Here is a 20772-nt window from a genome sequence, read left to right as displayed (position 1 = left end):
ATCTTAAAAAAAAAAAAAAATTTTTGTTAATTTAGCAAAAAATAAAAACCCCAGCGGTGATTAAATCCCACCAAAAGAAAGCTCTAGTTGTGTGAATAAAATGATAAAATTTTAGTTTGGGTACAATGTTGTATGACCGCGCAATCATCATTCAAAGTGTGAGAGCGCTGAAACCTGAAAAATGGCCTGGGCAGGAAGGTGTAAAATTGCACGGTATTGAAATGGTTAAAGATAACCTCAAACCTTCCCAAATGCCCAGAATGCACTGAAAAACAGTAAAAAATTAACTATTTCAGGCATTTTGAAATAGAGAGAGCAGAAGCAGAGAGAGTAGTATGTGTTGAGATGACCTGTCTTTTCTGGTTGTATTCACTATGGATCCCATCATAAGCATAATGCGGCACATTCTACCATTTTTTCCTTCACGCAAAACCTGAAGCTGACTGCGCTGGTGTACCGGGTCCATTTGAATACATGGAAAACGCTTTGCATGCATTTCTGATGATGAAAAAAGGTTCTGGCAAGCATCTGGATATGGAACAGTTAAAAAAGGCTTCTAAACGCAAACATTTATAAACGCGGTTAACCGTGTTTAGACACATTTACAAACATTTTTGTTTAAAACGCTGATAAAATTTACTCCTAAACGCATGTTTCATGCGTTAAAAAAAACAACTGTAAACTGAACTGCCTGTAAACTACTGTAAACGAATATATGTACATGGATACATAGGACAACATTAGGGAGAGTCCAGGGGCTGCTGAATAAAAACGCAGAAAAGCTCCTTAACGTCAGTTTATCAGCTCCCTAGAAGGGAAACCAAACGATACAGGAGAACGAAGCAAACGCTTTGTACATATTGACCCCTCCAAGCATCCGTTCGATATTTTCCGTTTCTATGCTACGTCACGTTGCTGGGCAGAGTGACGCGCATCTGTTACACTACAACGTTTAGAACACAACCTAGCCGCTTATTTGTTTCGCCGCGCCCAGTAAGGCGGGTTCTTGCGCTGTCCTTTTTCTGAGTGGTCTGTGGCGTTGTCGTGTATGCGCTGCTGTAGCTGTTATTGGCTGGTTGTAGGGCTCGGTAGACCCGTGTAAGGCGTTGCGGGTGGCAGAAGGCGGCGCTGGAAGCGCTTCGCTAAATCCGCTTATCAGGACCCGTACCTGCCTGACAGGGAATAGCGGCCTCCGAGGTGGGATTGCGGCGTGAATAAGGCGGCTTTACACAGTGCGTGTATGAGCGGGGGGGAAAGGAGAGAGGTGTGGGTACAGACTTTCAGTGCCGGGTACCCGTTTCTTCTGAAAGGAAAACTGGGTCAAACTTTGAAATACGGGAGCTGAAAGTGCTTGATTGAGGCCTGTCATTATTACCTCAGAGAAGCCCTCCACCCATCAGCAGGCTGTGGGACTGAGGTACCCGGCCTGTCCTCTCTGTGAGCCTCCTCCACCGTCCGAGCTAAGCCTGGCTACCCCCTGCATGAGGTGCCCAAGGAAGTTGGCTGCAGTGGAAGCTGATACGAGTTTTGTGTACACTTCTGTCATTCCCCGTCCTGGTGGCTTGGTACATGCAATAAACATCTAAGTGACCTGCTACCCACCCATCTACAGGCCATCATCACTGCTTGTCTGACTGATGTCGGTGTCTAATGATCACTCCCTGGGCTAGGCTGCCACACTGACCCCCAAGGTGAATCAGAGACGAACTCATTTTGTGAATTGTACATAGTCTGTTTTCCTGTGACAGAATCTATTCCATAGAACCGTGGCCATTCAGAGAAAGAAGATATTGACAATTCCGATCCGGACGCCTGCCATTCATTTGGGTTGACCCAGAATAAACCCAAGGAATCTATCCACCATGTCTAATAATGAGCGAGCTAAGAAGATCATGGAAGGATTCAAACTGTATCCTGTTTCCATAATTTGGTAGCAGAAATTGAGTGGCTTTATGGAGATCAGTGCCTTGTGATCTTCTCAGATCCCAACCTCGGGTTAAAAAAAATGCCACTGCTGTCATCTTTTGTGAAAATGCTAGTTCTCTGGCTTTCATACAAAGCCAATGTCTTCAGTTCTTCTTGAGTCGTTGACCTAAAATAGGTGTTTGGGCATCATTTGCCGCACGCTTGTTCCAGGTCGGAGGCTCACAGAGAATCAGCCTTACAGCCGGGCAACTAGCATTTTTATAAGGTGGCCAAAAATTGCAACTTTCAGGTTTCTTTCTGCACTGGTGTTCATTAAAGGGCAAAGCTTTCAACTCCTACCCCTTATAACTGATCATTGGCAGTAAAAAACAAACCCATTTTACCTACGGAGCACCAAGGTCATGTGATCCTCTAGTCCCAGGTTTTCCATCTTCCTTTGTTTACACAGGTGGGGTCCTTCTTCAGCTGTTCATGTCACTGTGTAGCATGGATACTTTCTATTGGCTGTCCAGCAGTGGGGTTCATGCAGGATCCAGAAGAGAATCAATGTCATCACAAGGGGACACTGGTGTGGGGCCATCTGCAGTATCAGATAAGCACTGTCCCGCACCTGGTAAAGGCACCAGTGAGGGACCTATATGGTGGACTTAGGTGAGTATAACTTGTGTCACAAGGTAAGAAAAAGTAAAAACCATTCAGGATGGGTTAGAGGGGTCTTTTTTTTTTTTAAAGTAGAACAAAACTTTTATTTTTGGATAGAGCAAGTAAAGGTTATAGTCCATGTCAGATTTTTTTTTTTTTCATCTTCTGTGTCCCATTGTGGAGACTTCCCTTCACTTCCTGTACCATAACCAAACAGGAAATAAGAGGAATTCCCTGTAAATTCCTTGTCGGACTCCCAGGTCACCAGAACTAGCGTCCCCCATTGGAAGATTTTCCCTTTATTACTTTTTTGGGGACAAACTAAAATTTAGGATTCTCTTTTACTCTCAATGAAAATGGAAAATTGGACAAACTGAGAGGCAGCAAACAGGGGGCACAGCCAGCAATAAAACCTGAAAGGGGTTCTAATCCCTCTCCATTCTACCCAAAACTAAAAAAAAAAAAAGTTGCACTTAGTTGTATTTAAATTTAATTTAGGAGCGGGCAACCTACGGCCCTCCAGATTTTGCAGAACTACAAGTCCCGTCTTGCCTCTGCCTCTGGGAGTCATGATTTGTAAATTTCAGCCTTGCAATGCCCATTGGGATGTTTATTTCAGGGCCACAGCTTGCCCACCACTGATTTAAAGTGTATGTGGATTCTAACTGCAAACTTTTCTAATTTGCTCAAAGTACCTTTTGGTGTCAGAAATACAGAGCTGTCCTGTTTACTTTGCAAGTGTTATTTATAGTGGTGCACCGAAGTGAAAATTCTGATGCCGAAAAACCCATACCGAAAATTCAGAACGCACGTGGCCAAAAACTGAAACCGAAATGTCTGCGTATGTGGAGAGGCTCAAATTATTATTTTTTTTTTTATAAGTTTTAATGTGTATTTTTATTTAATGTATGATTTTATTGCTATCACATGGGGGACCAATAGTCCCTGATGTGATGGCATATGAGTGACAGGTCCTTTTTGTAGGGGGAGGGGGTCAGTGTGTGCAAGGAATGGGCAGGAGAGGAGCAGTGTACATAGTGAGGGAGCAGTGACTTCCTCACTGGCTGCCCCTATATGTCACTGCTGGTTTTTAAATGTCATTACCGGCTTTTTTTTGCCTTCCCTATAGCTCCGAGAAGGAGCTGTCATTCTCCCCGGCGCTAAAGGAAACTGAGGGGCAGGGTCACTGGGTAACGTCACTGGGTGACCCTGCACTTTATTTCCTTTAGTGGCGGGGAGAATGACAGCTCCTTCTCTGAGCTAAAAATGAAGAGGGAAAAAAAGCCAGTAATTACATTTAAAAACCGACAGTGACATTAAGGGCTTGTTCACGCTTGACTGTTTTACAAACGCTTGCCAAACTCCCCTATAGCGCTTGGCAAGCGTTGGTCCAGTGTTTTCGGAGCGTTTTTTTAACGCTCGGCAAAGGCTTCGCAAACGCCGCATGCGCGGTTTAGCGGAGGTTGCTAGGCGTTTGCCGAGCGTTAAAAAAACACCACACAAACGCCTATAATGAAGTTTAAATGGTGTTACCACTCTGCAAATGCCCCACAACCGCGCCGCAAACGCCGGCCGGGCGTTTGCAGAGCGGCACCATAGGCTAGAATAGGAGGTTTCAACACCTCCTGACTCGACCAGAGGTGTCCATTTTGCCGCAACGCTAATGCTCCCGTTAGAACAGCACCATGTGCTACAATGTGCAGAATTGACCGAGGCGTTTGGGAAGCGTTAAAAACGCTTCCCAAACGCCTCTGCCACCTGCACACAACGCTAGTGTGAACGTAGCCTTAGCGGTAGCTCACTGTATACGCCGCTCCTCTCCTGCCTTTCTCCACCGCCCGCTATCGACACCTGTATCGGCTAAAATTTTCCTATCGGCTATTTTTGGCCAAAATTTCAGTGCATCCCTAGTTATCTAAAAGAGTCTAATCCGTCATACCAGTTTTTCTATTATACTATATAGTACACTCCCCTATGTTTTGGAGGGAGAGATTTTAACAAAAACAACTTGTCAGGGCTGATACCAAATCTTGCAGTTTCTGTCCAGAAATGCTACTGTCTTGTATGCCCACTACAGTAGATTGGCTGCTGAGTGCATTTCTGGCAGATCAACAGGTATTTTTCTGTACTTGCAATGTCCTTACAGTGGAAGCAAACCCACTTTTGTATCTTTTACCTACAGGTAAGCCTATAATAAAGCTTACCTGTAGGTAAAATGAATATCTCATAAATGTGCAGCGCTGCAAAAAAAAAAAAACAAGAACAATTGATCATTCGTTTGATACTCTCTTGTGTGTACTAAGCCTTAGAGGTACATTTTATTGGGGTATAATATAGAAATATTTTTGTTCAGCTTTATGACATCAGTGTCCCATTAACTATTTTTATTGCTTATGAAAGAAAATGCTCTCTGCTGCAAAATTTTTAAATTTCAGTTGTACCATGTAGTTTGCAATGGAAACAAATGTGTTAGAACTATCATGTTATAATGTATTCCTAAAGTGATAGTATGGTAGTGAACTCAGGATTTTTATTTTTACCTACAGGTATGTTTTTTACAATAAAGCTTACCTGTAGGTTAAATCAGGGCTTGACAAATCCCAGGTGGTAAGTCACAACGGCAGCCAGAAACCTGAGCCCCCGCCAGCCCACTCACCAGCGGCAGGGCCACCATCTGGGGATAACAGCCCATACACAATTAGGGTGCCTGGGTGTCCCGAGGGCCCTGGACCATGGGGCCCAACCAGGGCCATCTTTAACGTGGGGCAGCCACTATCTGGGCAGACCGGCTGCCAGGATGCAGAGTAGGGTGGAGTGGTGCATGGATCCCAGGTGTGTTCAGGGAGCGATTGGGGCCCGCTGTCAGGCAGGTTCCGGTCAGGAACTGCATTGTGCGCCAGGCTGTGAAAGGTGGGTGAGGCCAGGGGGTACCAGCGGAGGCCCCCCTTCTCCTTGTTGCAGCTTCCGCTGGAGATCCTGGTAGAGATGGGACACAGGTTCAGCTACACCTCCTGGCACCCTATCCTTTCATTGGACACCATCTGGAGGAGCTGCTGCTAGACAGGTAAGGACTGGTGCTTCCCAAGGTGTGTGTGACACTGCCCCCCCCCGACACTTCCCCCTCCTGTTCTGCTGCCCCTCTCTCATGACACTCTCCCCTCTTGTCCCACCCCCCCCACCTGACTCCTAACTTTGTTTTAGCTGGCTTCTAGATTCAAAGCAAATCTGTCAAGCCCTGGTTTAAATGAATATCTCCTAGATACGCATTGTTTAGATTATATTCGCTTGGTTGGCAGCCGGTATCGTCACCAGCTCTGTGCTGTGGCTGTGACTCCCACTCGCATTTCGTGGGAGTGACGTCATTGCGGCTCGATCATTGAAGCTGGAAGGAAGACTGGGTGAAGTTGGAAGCCTCTGCAGCGGTGACAGTGTGCCGCTAGAGGGATTTGTTTCAAGGAATGTCTTTCATAATGTGCTAGTCGCACATTATGCCTTTACCTTGCAGAGAGAATTTTTTTTTTTTTTTTTAAGTTTGCTACCACTTTAATGTGTCCCTGTACTTTAGTGTACGTGTACTGGTTGCAAATCTTAGAAATAGGTACAGTTATGTCCCTGGGTTTGAGTTGCTTAACCTGGGTAATTTGTTTCAGTTAGAAAGTCAAAAAGCAACAGCTGTTGGTCATTGAGAGTGAGCCTTGATAACAATGAGCTGTGCGAGGCGCATGAGGGGGTGTGCCAGAGCTCCTACTTTGCAGCTGAAACTTGCCAATGCATAAATGAGCTTGCTGTCTTTAGGAATGCCCTGTGTACCTAAAGGCAAAAGTATAAGCTGTGATGCAATAAAAAATGAATAATATATTAAAATTTTCTGTTTTACTTAGAGCTGGCCCACTTTTTGTTGAAGTAATGGCATGTATGTAAATGCCTTCAATTTTAGGTTGGATTTACACTGCTCTGTATGCATTCAGCACACATGGCAATGCACATGTGTGAATAAGCCAATAGAGTTTCACCGCTGAAGTGCAGCACATACAGGATGTAGGAGGATTTGTTTCATCTCTGTGTATTGCTTGAGGCCAGTCTCTTTACTGGGTATATGTCAGGGTTTACAACCACTTTAACTACTTGCCTACCGGGCACTTTTACCCCCTTCCTGCCTAGGCTAATTTTCAGCTTTCAACACTGTCGCACTTTGAATGACAATTGCGCAGTCATGCAACACTGTGCCGATATGAAATTTTTATAATTTTTTTTTTTTTTACACAAATAGAGCTTTCTTTTGGTGGTATTTAATCACCACTGGGTGTTTTTATTTTTTGTGCTATAAACAAAAAAAAGCAAAAAATGTGAAAAAAAGTGTCTTTTGTTTTTGTTATAAAATTTTGCAAACAGGTAATTTTTCTCCTTCAATGATGTGCGTTGATGAGGCAGCACTGATATGCAACAATGATGGTCACTGATAGGTGGCACTGATGGTCACTGATAGCGGACAATGACTGGCGGCACTGATCATCAGTGCCCTGATGATCACTGCTGATCTGCTCTGTGGCAACTGCCGGTTATCGGTAGTACTTTCCTCATGGTGTGACAGCGTGAGGAAAGTGCTGTCGATAACTGGCAACTGTATTTACTCGGTGATCTGCTGTGTCATTGGACACAGCTGATACATGGTAAAAGGCTGCTGTGATTGGCCTTTTACCTCATCACGTGATCAGCTGTGTCCGTAAGACACGGCGATCATGAAGATCGCCAGGTGTGCGCAGTCTTTCGGTTATAGCTCGGCTAGCAAGTGGTTAAAGACTAAGTTCACTTTTTTTTTTTTTTTTATAAATTCCAGCTTCCGTATGTACCAGCATACCTTTTTAATGTACTTTTTACAGAAAAAAAAGCTTTCTGTTTCTCTTAGACCAGGCTGTACTTTAGCCTCAGTGTCCTGTTGAAAATTCCTCCATTAACTGTCCTGAGTTTGAACCAGTAAAAGGAAGTAGTACACCAGTTGACCTGATTGGATACAGAGTGATTGGATCGATAGGTGTGTCCTCCTATTATATACAATGCTGAGCATAAATGAGTACACCCCTTTTGAAAAGTAATATTTTAATCAATATCTCAATTAACACAAGAACAGTTTCCAAACATTTGCCAAAAGTTTTATAGAACATTTGTTTAGCTCATAACATGAAAGTAAGGTTAATAGTATAACTTTACAAAATCTTCAGTTTTACTCAAATTAGTTGATGCAAAAATGAATGCACCCCACAACAAAAACTACTCCATATAGTATTTTGTATGACCTCCATGATTTGTAGCACCAAGTCTTCTAGACATGGAATGAACAAGTTTGCAACATCTGTCTTTTTCCATACTTCAAGAATGGCCTCTTTTAGAGTCTGGATGGTGATGCTCAACCTGTCTCTTCAGAATTCCCCATAGGTGTTCAGTTAGGTTCAGATCAGGAGACATACTTGTCCACTGATTTACTTTCACCCTTAGATGTGTGTTTTGGATCATTGTCACGTTGGAAAAGTGCACACTGACCAAGGGCACAGAGTGATGATAGCATCTTCTCTTTCAATATAGAGCAGTACATCTGTGAATTCATGATCCCATCAATGAAATGCAATTCCCCGACACCAGCAGCACTCATGCATCCCCACAGAAGGACACTGCCACCAGCATGTTTCACTGTAGGCACCATGCATTTTTCTTTGTACTCCTCACCTTTGCGACACCAAAGAGTTTTGAATTTCCAAAAACCTTTATCTTGGTCTCATCACTCCAGAGTACAGAGTCCCAGTAGTCATCTTCTTTTTCAGCATGGGCTCTGGCAATTTCTAGGTTGGCTTTTTCTGTGCATGGGCTTTAGGAGAGGCTTCCTACGTGAACTACACACATGCATGCCATTCCTCTGTAGTGTAAGCCATATTGTGTCATGGGAAACAATCACCCCAGTTTGGCTTTCTACTTCTTTAGCTAACTGCAATGAACTTGCATGGTGATTTTCTCAACAGAAGACACTCTTGTCGAGGTGTTAACTGCTGTGGACAGGCTGGATATCTCTGAGATGGTTGCAGTTCCATCTTTGTTACATTTTTGTATCACTTTTGTTACAGTATTCTGACTGATAAGTAAAGCTTTGATCTTCTTGTAGCCTTCACCTTTGTGTAAAGATATTATTTTCTTTCTCAGGCCTTGCAACATTTCTCTTCCATGTGGTGCCATAGCTGACAGTATGAAATGGGAGGGGATTTCTCTAAGCAATGCCCTTTTATAATCAACTGTCTGTTGGACACCTGTTTAATGAATAATTAGACTCACCTGTAGCTAAATTCTTGTTAATTAATTAGGATTTTTTCTAAAATTTAGCTTTGCTCCTAAGACTTTCACTTTGGTTTATTCATTTTTGCAACATGGTCTTGAGTGGTAATCACCTGTAGGGGCCCGTTGATTGATGACCGCGAATGGTGGCATGAGCCCCCTACCTGGAAATGCAAAATAGTGTATATATGTGATTTTGCTCACCCCTGCCGCCCTGTAGCAGTATATCGGCTATAGGGCGGTGGGGATGTGGTTAACAAATCTTATTTGCAATCAATGGCTGGTATTTGTGGGAGTATTTTGTAGTATAGTGTCCCATAGAAAAAGTTGATTCTGAAAGGAAAGTAAAGGTTTTCTGACAAATCTGTTGAGGTGTACTCATGCTGAGCACTGTAGCTTTGGTAAATCTAAAGGAGATCGTACAGAGATTGTTCAGTCAGATTCTATAGTGTATGGCTACCTTTATACACCTAAAATTAATTAGTGGGGCTTTCGATGACAATTGTTAAAGGCGCACCAAAGGCAGAAACACACATTTTGCTGCATAAAGAAACAAACGTAGCAAAACACACAGTAAGGAAAACATGCAAACTGTAACACTCCAGCTACTTTGCCATGTGTAGGGCAGTCTATTGAAATCAATGGACTGAGCTATGCATGTTGTGGGAAAAACGTGCCAGAAAATGTGTGCTCCCACTACGCTAGGTTGAACGAGGCCTGAAAGTGAAATTAGTGTTTACACACGAACAATCAGGCTCCATTCACATCTTCATTTCTGAACACATGACAAAGTGCCTTTCTGAAACACGCTGCAAATTGCACATTGTGTTTTTGTTGTCATTAAATGTTAAAGGCACCCCTATCGTGGATAGCAGGCATGCGTTTGCATGTGACAACACACGAAAAAATGTACTGTAAAAACGAAGCATTGTCTGCTCCAAAAAAAGTTCTGGAGCTTCTCTAAGGTGTTAAGACTAAATGGGCTGCCCTATGCGTGATGAGCGGAAACACCCCAAAAAAACGGATGTGGAGGCAAGAGTTCCCGCTATGGGGAGATGTGAATGGGGCCAGACAGCTGAATCGCCATCCACTCCCTCCTTTATACTTGTATATAGCTGGTCATCACTATGCAATCTGATTGTACAATCTCTGTACAATTATCCTTTAGATTTACCAGAACCATGGAATAGGAGGACACACCTGAACAATCCATTCAGTTTGTATCAAATTAGACACTTTTTCTACATGGCTGATGGGAGATCTAAAGCATTTTATACAATCCGATTGTACAAAAAGTAGGAGGAAGGTGCTATAGTCATGATGGAGTTGAACACTCCCTCTTCTGTGATGTAGCAAGAAAGTGCATGATGCGTTACAATCTACAGTAATCTAAAGACATTTTTAAGCATCCAACTATACAGATGAAAGTTCAAAGCTGTAATAGATGTGGTAAGTGAGAGGATAAGCACATTGGAATGGCTGGGCCAGAAATGACAATCAAAAAGGCTTCTATTTATTATGGAAAGTTACATTCTGTCGGGTAAAAGTGACTGTGTCTTCGCAGAGTGACCCACTGATATTCAGTTTGACATTGCTTCCCTGCTCCTTTTTACTTTATCAGAGCCAACACTAAAATCCCTATTGTCTGCTGATGTTGCATGCTAGAGGGAATAGTTGCATTGCTATCTCTGATGTGACAGTGTTCAGATTCAGCAATTGGCTGCTAGACACATGGGAGGAGGTCACATGCCCCCCTTCCTGCCCAAAAGTAGCAAGCATTTTAACAGATAAAGCAGTGGTTTGGGAGCGGTGCTAGGGTGACCACCGGTGCTTTTTGCTAAAACACTTAGGACCGATTCACACCGGAACGCAGTGCGGGAAACCCGCATTCCTTGTGCATTTCCTGCACCACATTCAAAATGCATTGCAGATGTGGTCTGCAGTGGCTGTCAGTAGTAAATTAAGAACACCCTAAAGGCAGGCTGCAAATTGGTACCAGTGGTACAAAAGTACCAATGCAATCTGGTTGCAGTACATTTTATAAAAGTAGTGTATGTACTACTTTTGGTGCGGTGTAGCTTTTAGCTTATTAAAAATAAATGGGCTGAAATCACAGTGCACAGAACTGCTTGTGAATCACACAGGAACGCACAACATGTTCCTGTGCTGGTAAGGTGTGAACTTGCCCTGAGAGTTATGGTTCTGTGACTCACAAGGTAGTAAAGTCAAAATAAATATGACAGGCTAGCGCACGCATCTTTAAAAACAAGTGTATACTGGTAGCTTTCATATTTCTATTTTACAATTGGTCTGATAGCTAGACCCTTTCACAGCAACACAACTACCACCATCCTTTTACAACATCAGGGCATCTCTGCATGCTAAAAATATCAAACCTTGAAGTGGATAGACTAGTAAAAAAAAAAAAAACTTATGCTGGGTTCAACTTGTGTGCTGACAACAGGAAAACAAAGTTCCAATGGGATCACCAAATGTGTATTTGTTGTTACATTCCTGGGATTGTATTTGATATGTGCATTGAGAGATCACACGAATACTTGAGTATAACATTTAACTGCTTCACAACCGCCCTATAGCAGAATACATTTTGGCCTAAATTTGATGTTTAAAATTTTTTGCTGGACATGCTTTATAGAAAAAGTCAATCTTCTTCTTTTTTTTTTTTTCTCAAATTTGTCGGTCTTTTTTTGTTGTAAAAAATAAAAGAAAGCTCTGTGGAGGAAAAAAAAGAACATACATTTCATTTATGTACAGCGTTGCATGACCATGTCAGTTAAACTAACGCCGCGCCATATGAAAAAAAATGGCCTGTCAGGAAGAGGGTAAATCCTCTGGAGGACAAGTGGTTAATTAAGTAATGACAGATACAGCTAATAGAAAGTATAGGAATAATACTTAACTAAAGATGCTGTTTCCACCACGGAGTCCCATCTGCTTACGCAGCGTTGCACACAGGTGTTTAACAGACGCATGCATGATTGCAAACTCTGAAGACAAGACTGAGAATTACAAGTTATGGGTTTGGTAATAAAGGACTTGAATGTAAGGAAATGGTCAACTCCCTTTGCAAGCTGTATGACCTTTTAAGGACTTGGTCAGCTTGCAATCACACCTTCCTAAAAGAAGAATAGTGGGCTGGCTTGTCCATATAATTAAACTCCTATAGTTAGCTAAGGTGATCATCCTTGTCTCATTATTAGATATTGTGAGCTAACATTAATAAGCAAATATAAAATATACAGTTTCCCTATCAGTGTACAATTGAAGTCTGAAAATTATATGTGGTCAATTTGTGCTGTAACATAGATGCAGGAATTTGGTGTTCCTTGGATGAATGAACTGCTCTAATCTGTTTTGTATTAATTCTGGTGGTATGATCTGATGGGGAATGTTTTCATGGAACACATTAGTCGCCATAGGGTACCAGAGTATTGTTGCTGATTGTGTGCATAGTACCTTAGCATAGGTGTACCTTTTTATAAAGCGGTCAATGAGTGTATTTAATGCGAGAGAGAGAGAGAGAGAACGAGAGCAAATATACACTATATTGGCAAAAGTCTGTAGGGTTCAATATTGGGTTGACCCACCCCTTGCAGCTATAACAGCTTCAACTCTTCAGGGAAGGCTGTCCACAAGGTTTAGGAGTGTCTATGGGAATGTTTGACCATTCTTCCAGAAGCGCATTTGTGAGGTCAGGCACTGATGTCGGACAAGAAGGCCTGGCTCACAGTCTCCGCTCTAATTCATCCCAAAAGGTGTTCTGTTGGGTTGAGGTCAGGACTCTGTGCAGGACAGTTAAGTTCTCCACCCCAAACTCGCTCAGTCATGTCTTTATGGACCTTGTTTTGTGCACTGGTTGGAACATGGCATTCATGTTGGATCAGGAAGAGGCCATTCCCCAAACTGTTCCCACAAAGTTGGGAGCATGAAATTGTCCAAAATGTCTTGGTATGCTTACGCCTTAAGAATTTCCATCACTGGAACTAAGGGTCCAAGCCCAACCTCTGAAAAACAACCCCACACCATAATCTCCCCTCCACCAAGCTTTATACTTGGCACAATGCAGTCAGTCAAGTACCGTTCTCCTCCTGGCAACCACCAAACCCAGATACGTCCATCAGAATGCCAGACAGTGAAGCGTGATTTGTCACTCCAGAGAACATGTCTCCACTACTCTAGAGTCCAGTGGCGGCGTGCTTTACACCACTGCATCCGCCGCTTTGCATTGCACTTGGTGATGTGAGGCTTGGATGCAGCTGCTTGGCCATGGAAACTCATTGCATGAAACGCTCTACTCACTGTTGTTGTGCTAATCTGAAGGCCACATGAAGCTAATGACTCTGCAGACAGTTGGCGACTTTACGCACTGTGCACTCCAGCATGTGCTGACCCCGCTCTGTCATTTATGTGTCCTACCACTTCGTGGCTGAGTTGCTGTTGTTCCCAGTTGCTTCCACTTTGTTATAATTCCACTAACAGTTGACCACGGAATATTTAGTAGCAAGGAAATTTCACGAATAGACTTATTGCACAGGTGGCAACCTATCACAGTACCACACTTGAATTCACTGAGCTCCTGGGAGCGACCTATTCTTTCAGGCTAGGTTTACACTAATGCAGTGCAGTACATCGCATGTGATTCGCACAGGAACCGCACCACATTCCTGTGCAAATCACGTGATTTGTGTGCGGTGCGATTGAAGCCATACATTTTTTATGGCTCAAATCGCCCCACACCAAAAAGGTGCAGGACCCTTTTTTGGGTCCGCACTAGAACTGGATCGCATGGGTTTTCACACCTATGCAATCCGATTCTGCACATCGCACCGCGTTTTGCGGACCGATTTCGGGGTGTTGTTAGCTTAACATACCCACCCGCATCGGTTTGCATGAACTGGGTGTGGTTCTGATGCGGTGTGGAATTTTCACAGAAAACACTGAATTCCGCACCGCATCAGTGTGAACCCATACTCACAAATATTTGTAGAAGAAGTCTACATGCCTAGGTGCTTGTTGTTTGTGTTTTTTTTTGTTTTTTTTTACACCTGTGGCCATGGAGGTGATTGGAACACCTGAATCCAATGATTTGGAGGGGTGTCCTAATACATAATTGTGAAGTGGAAGGAAAATGATAAATGGTTTTCAAAATTTTTACAAATATTTGAAAAGTGTGGCGTGCATTTGTGTTCAGCTACGCTGAGTCAATACTTTGTAGAACCACCATTTGCTGCAATTACAGCTGCAAGTTTTTTTGGGTATGTGTCTACCAGCTTTGCACATCTAGAGTGACATTTTTGCTCATTCTTCTTTGCAAAATAGCTCAAGCTCTGTCAGATTTGATGGAGACTTTGTGAACAGCAATTTTCTAGTCTTGCCAAAGATTCTCAATTAGATTTAGGTTCGAACTTTGACTGGGCCATTCTAGCACATGAATATGCTTTGATCCAAACCATTCCATTGTAGCTCTGGCTGTATGTTTAGGGTTGTTTTCCTGCTGGAGGGTGAACCTCCGGCCCAGTCTCAAGTCTTTTGCAGACTAGACAGGTTTTCTTCTAAGATTGCCCTGTATTTGGCTCCATCCATCTTCCCATCAACTCTGATCAGCTTCCCTGTCCCTGCAGAAAAATAGCATCCCCACAACATAATGCTGACACCACCATGTTTCATGATGGGGATGGTGTGTTCAGGGTGATGTGCAGTGTTGGTTTTCCGGCACACATAGCGTTTTGCTTTTAGGCCAAAAAGGTAATTTTTGGTCTCATCTGACCAGATCACCATCTTCCACATGTTTGTGTCCCCCACATGGCTTCTGACAAACTGCAAAACGGACTACTTATGGCTTTCTTTCAACAATGGCTTTCTTCTTGCCACTCTTCCATAAAGGGATACTACAGTTGTTTAACCACTTCCCTACCAGGCACTTTTACCCCTTCGTACCCACGTCAATGTTCAGTTTTCAGCACATTGAATGACAATTGGGCAGTTATGCAACATTGTACCCATATGAATTTTTTATCTTTTTTTTTTTTCACACAAATGGAGCTTTCTTTTAGCGGTATTTAATTGCCACTGGGTTTTTCTTTATTGACCACTTGCTCTCCTAAGGATTTACCCTCCCTGACCAGGCCATTTTTTGCGTTATGGCGCTGTTATTTTACCTGAAAATTGCGCAGTCATGCAACACTGCACCCAAATGAAATTTATGCCCATTTTTTTCCCCCAGGAATTGAGCTTTCTTCCTTCCAGCTGTCCTTTATTTTTATAGCATTTTCATATATTCCACTGTTTAACCGTTTCCATACCAGGCACTTTTACCCCCTTCCTGCCCAGGCCATTTTTCAGGTTTCAGCGCTCACACTTTAAATGACAATTGCGCGGTCATATAACATTGTACCCAAACTAAAATTTTATCATTTTCTTCACACAACTAGAGCTTTCTTTTGGTGGTATTTAATCACCACAGGGGTTTTTATTTTTTGCTAAATTACCAAAAAAGGCCAAAAATTTTGAAAAAAACCCCCACGATTTTCTTTGTTTCTGGTATAAAAGTTTGCAAATAATTGTTCTTCATAAATTTAGGCCAAGATGTATTCTACTACATGTCTTTGGTGAAAATAACCCAAATTAGGATTTATTATTTAGTTTGTAGAAAAGTTTATAGAGTTCACAAACTATGGTATAGATCTGAAAATTTGATCAATCCTGAAGTACTGATGGCTAATTAATTTCTTGAGGTCCAAGAATGTCAGAACAGTACCGATATCCTCCAAATGACCACTTTTTGCAAAGTAGACAGTCCGACGTACTTCATAAGAGGCATGGCGAGTTTTTTGAAGTTGTTTTTTTTTTTTTTTTTGTCATTTTTTCAGAAAATTAAAAAAATTATTTTCACAGTTTTTTTTTTTTACATATTGTCACCAGTGCAGTACAGCGTCATCATATAACTGGCATGACGGTGATCAGGGACACTAGTGACAGTATGGAAAAAAAAAATATAATTTTATTTTTTTTTAATTTTTTATTACTTTTTTAAATTTTTTTTTTTCATATTTCACTATGACCAAAGTAGTACAATGTTACCATAGTAACATTGTACTACTTTGGGGAAGTGATCAGTATTTTTTTTTTTACACAATTTACTTAGAGCAAAGGATTACTTTGCTATAAGCAAGCATTTACCTGAATGACATCGATTCATTCAGGGTTGTTTTTTTTTTTTTCTATTCTAATCACATGACACAGCTGGGCTGTGATTGGCCCAGCTTGTGCATATGATCGCTGTGACCAATCACAGCTAGACACACTAGTATACAATGGATGGCATAAATGAAGCCATCCATTGTATACAGCTGTCATGTGACCTGCTGTGATTGGTCACATGGTACTGGCAACAGGGCCGGTACTCAGATCTGTCATCGGCCGTGTCCGCGGTACACGGCCAGTGACAGATCACTCTGCTGCGCGGCTCTGCAGGTGCGCAAACTGTGCATGTCCGGGAGATCGCGATATGGCGTCCGCCCGAAACGCTGAGGGATTTTGCCGGCTGCCAAACGGCCATTGGCTTGGTGGCAAAAGGTTAAACATGTCCAGTAAAAAAATTTAAATCAAATTTTATCATTTTAGGCCAAAATGTATTCTGCTACATGTCTTTGCTAAAAAAAAAAAAAAAAATAAATTCTAATGCGTGTAAATTAATTGGTTTACATGAAAGTTACAGCGTTTGCAAATGGCAGTGTATATATACTGGGATATTTTTTTTTTTCTTTTTACTAGTAATGGCGGCGATCAGTGACTTATAGAGGGACTTCGGCAGGCATTCTGACACTGAAGGGAACTGACCTGGTGTCACTGACATCCCCAGTGACACCAATACAGTGATCAGTGTTAAAAAAAAAAAAGCACTTACACTGTACTAATGGCACTGGGCAGGAAGGGGTTAACATGAGGGGCGATCAAAGGGTTAACTGTGCTGTTTTACTTCTGTCTGTGTCAGTGTGCTGCAGTGCACAAGCTGACAGGGAGAACTGTTTCGTGTACAAAACAGTTCTCCTCCCCTTCAGAGATGCTCAGAAATCACCAGGCGCCAGCGAGTAATCACTGGCTGGGACCCGGTGATTGACAGCCGTGGCTACGAATAACGGTACAGGTAGGCCCCCTACCCGGAAATGCAAAATCATGTATGCCACCCTGTAGCAGTATTTCTGCTATAGGGTGGTCAGGAAAAGGTTACATTTTGCAAACGTAATTTTTCTCCTTCACTGATGTGCGTTGATGAGGCTGCACTGATATGCAGCTCTCATGAGGTGGGACTGATAGCCTGCACTGATAAGGTGGCACTGATATGCAGCAATCTGGGGCACTGCTAGGTGGCACTGATGATCAGGGCACTGATCATCATTGCCGATCTGCTTAGTGACAGTGACGCCCTCCCAGAATTGGCCACCCGCTGTAGCCGTCATTCAGCTATAGCATGGTTGGCAAGTGGTTAAATTCTTTTTTTTTTTCTCATCAATCAACACTTGGTACCCCATAATGACTACCTGAAAACAGAATTTTAGAAATGTTTGAATTTATTAAAAATACATAACTGAAATATCACATTCGCATAAGTATTCAGCCCCTTTGCAGCAACACTTGAAATTTAGCTCAGGTGCCTCCCATTTCTCTTGATCGTTGCTGAAATGTTTCTACACTTTTTGATTGGAGTCCATTTGTGACAAATTAAATTGATTGGACATAGCACACACCTCTTTATAAAACGTCTCACAGCTGACAATGCATACTGTATCAGAAAAAAAGCCATAAGATCAAAGGAACTGCCTGCATAGCTCAGAGACATGATTATTGCAAGGCACAGATTTGGAGAAGGCTGAAGTTTCCCTAGAGCACAGTGGCCTCTATAATTCTCAAATGGCTGAAGTTTGAAGTCTCTTTCAAGAGCTGGTCTCCCGGCCAAACTGAGCAATCAGGGGAAAGGGGCCTTTAGTAAGAGAGGTGACCATGACCCCATTGGTCACTTTGACTGAGCTCTGGAGATGGGACAAAGTTCCAGAAGGACAACCATCACAGCAGCCCTCCACCGACCTGGGCTTTATGGCAGAGTGGCTAGACGGAAGCCTCTCACATGAAAGCCCGCTTGGAGGTTCCCACCTCCAAACTTCATTGTCGGTTTGGTGTTTTTGGGTGATGTAGCTGACGTACAAAGCTGTCCATCATACTGCTCCAAACTACATCACTGACCTAATATCCAAGTACCACCCAGCACGCACACTCCGCTCCTCACAAGACGACCTTCTCTCTATTTCCCTGGTCTCCTCCTCCCATGCCCGCATCCAGGACTTCTCCAGGGTGTCGCCCATCCTCTGGAACTCCCTGCCCCAACCCATCAGATTATCACCTACTCTCCTCTCCTTTAGGCACACCCTGAAAACCCATGTCTTCAGGGAAGCCTACCCCACCCCCTGCTAACTTGCCGACCTCCTCCACTCTTCCTACCACTCCATCCCCCACAGCTATCTCCTCCTGTGCCACCATCCCCTCCTTCCTAGATTGTAAGCTTGAAAGAGCAGGGCCCTCGATCCCCTCATGTTTTGCATTGTTTTGGTATTGTTCTGTCACATGTTCTGTCCCCCTTTGTAATGTACAGCGCTGAGCGAACTATTGGCGCTTTATAAATACTGTATAATAATAATAATGTGCAGTGCCATTTGACCTCCAAACATGGTGTGTATTGTGACATCCAGAGAGTTCAATTTTGGTCTCATCTGACCAGACTATATTCTCCCAGTATTTCACAGGCTTGTCTAAATATTGTGCAGCAAAAACAAGCTTCAGCAATGTAGTCTTGAGTGGTGAGCGTGCATACAGGCCTTGGCAGTTGAGTGCATTACTTGTTTTCTTTGAAACAATTGTACCTGCGAATTCCAGGTCTTTCTGAAGCTCTCCACAAGTGGTCATTGGCTCTTGGACAACTCTTTTGACAATTCTTTTCACTCCTCTGTGCGAGGAACACCTGGTTGTGGCTGTTTTGTGGTGAAATTATGTTCTTTCCAATTCCGGATTATGGTCCCAACAGTCCTCACTGGAACATTCATATGTTTAGAAATCCTTCTGTACCCATCATGAGTGTTTGTTTTTTTGTAATTAGACACCTTTTTTTTTTTTTTTCTTTTTTTTTTTATAGGCCATCAGTTGAGACTGAACCAGCTAATATTAATTTGCACTGACAAGGGGCAGGGTTGCTCTCTAATTACTGATATATTTCAGCTCGTGTCTTGGCTTTCCATGCCTTTTTGCACCGCCCTTTCTTCATGTGTTCAAAGCTCTTTCCCCCGTGTCATTCCATTTTATTACACATAACTTAATTTCTGAATTTATTTGTTTTGGTTTTTGTATGTATAGATTGCATGGATTGTTACTGACTATGTAGTGAAAATTTCATGTAAATAGCTCCTTTTTAGAGATTTGTACCAGGGAAAATGGTAACGTGTTCAATACTTATTTTACTGTGTGTGTGCACAATTGACTCTTCTTACTGATAAGTACCAAAATGTGCTAAGTTGTTTACTGCAGAGTGGCCCTCAGAGTCCTAGTCCCTTGGCATATATCCATAATTCAGCACTCCATCAGATTGCGTGTAGTGATGATGCAAGTTTCTTGTCCTTTTGTATGTTTGTTCTGTGATGAAAAGCTCTGCTTTACAGTTTACCAAATGGGGTTATTGAGTTTAATAGTTTGATCATAATATATAATTTTTATTATGCAAAAATCTTGTCACACAAAGAAATTAGACACTTAAATGTTACTGGCCGTCTTACAAATGCTGTTTCATGAAAGCATTTGTATAAATGCCACGAACTATGAGAACAAGATCAAAGTTTATCTCATAATAGTTCTGTTCCTTGGAGATCTGTTTTGGTCTGTCTTTCTTTCCGGTTTGTTAGGTTCATCAGATTTGTTTTAGAGGACAACCGAGCATCTGCTTTCATCTTGAGCGAGTCTTGTATTGCAGATGATCCCTCCTGGTGTGTCTATGCTAGGCAACAGATGTTTCTTTTGAATTAGGGAGGAAAAATCCACCATCATTTAAGAGTGCAGTCCAGTTCCTTAGATGGCGTGGATGTTCCTCACTGTACATGTTTAAATATTGGTATGAGTATATTCTAACTTTGCTGTACATTTTGAAAATCGGTGTGGCTAAATTATTAGCATTTATTTTAAGGAGATAATGATAGAAATTTGGTTATATAGATCAGGGCTTAAAATTTCGAGTCTAGACCTACTAGCCAGGCACAAACCTTACTCTCCACCAGTTGCCCCACCCAACCTTGCCCAGGTCTGCTCCCAACCACGCCCCCTTAAAGCTTATGAAATTACATTTTTCTTTAGCATAAAGAGTCCAAAATATAAAAAACTGCAATTATAACATAGCTTTATTATGTCAATTTAAACATAACAGCAATAGCTTAATTGCAATAGGGTGCAATCAAAATATCAAGTTTTACAGCTTTAAACCTGTAGTGAACATTTTGTATATTTTTTGTTTATCTCCTGAATCTTTAAAAAGAGACTTTAGTAACTAAAGTCTCTTTTTAAAAGATGTAAGTTTAGTTTACAGAAGTATAGCATAAAAAAGTGCTTATTTTGATGCCAAAAAACATGGAATAATAGTTACTGTAAACATGTTGTTTTTTTGTTTTTTTTTTTTTTTTATCTTTTATCTCCAGCAGAGACCTTAGAGAAGTGTGGCATTAAGAAAAAAGTGCCTCTTTTGATGGCCAAAAAACATTGCATAAAATAAATAACAATAGTAAACATTTAGCATTTATTTATCTCCAGCATCTTATTAAAAGAGAGCTTAGAGAA

The 20772-nt window shown here is 42.1% G+C and overlaps 1 protein-coding gene across 1 annotated transcript in view; it reads left to right on the top strand.

Annotated features, from left to right (window-relative positions):
- The first annotated feature begins 1103 nt into the window (after window positions 1–1103).
- Window positions 1104–20772, top strand: part of PDE6D (phosphodiesterase 6D) — an 80058-nt gene continuing 60389 nt past the window's right edge. Inside the window, exon 1 of the mRNA XM_089680081.1 lies at window positions 1104–1909. Within this exon, the coding sequence (XP_089536207.1) occupies window positions 1863–1909 (47 nt within the window). The 5' untranslated portion in view covers window positions 1104–1862. The remainder of the gene's footprint in view (window positions 1910–20772) is intronic.

This window comes from Staurois parvus, unplaced genomic scaffold (genome assembly GCF_062004578.1).
Source record: "Staurois parvus isolate SC_StPar_1 unplaced genomic scaffold, SC_StPar_1.0 ptg000235l, whole genome shotgun sequence".
Lineage (NCBI taxonomy): Eukaryota > Metazoa > Chordata > Amphibia > Anura > Ranidae > Staurois > Staurois parvus.
Note: the sequence above shows the minus strand (reverse complement) of the source record. Positions and strands in the feature narration are given on the sequence as shown.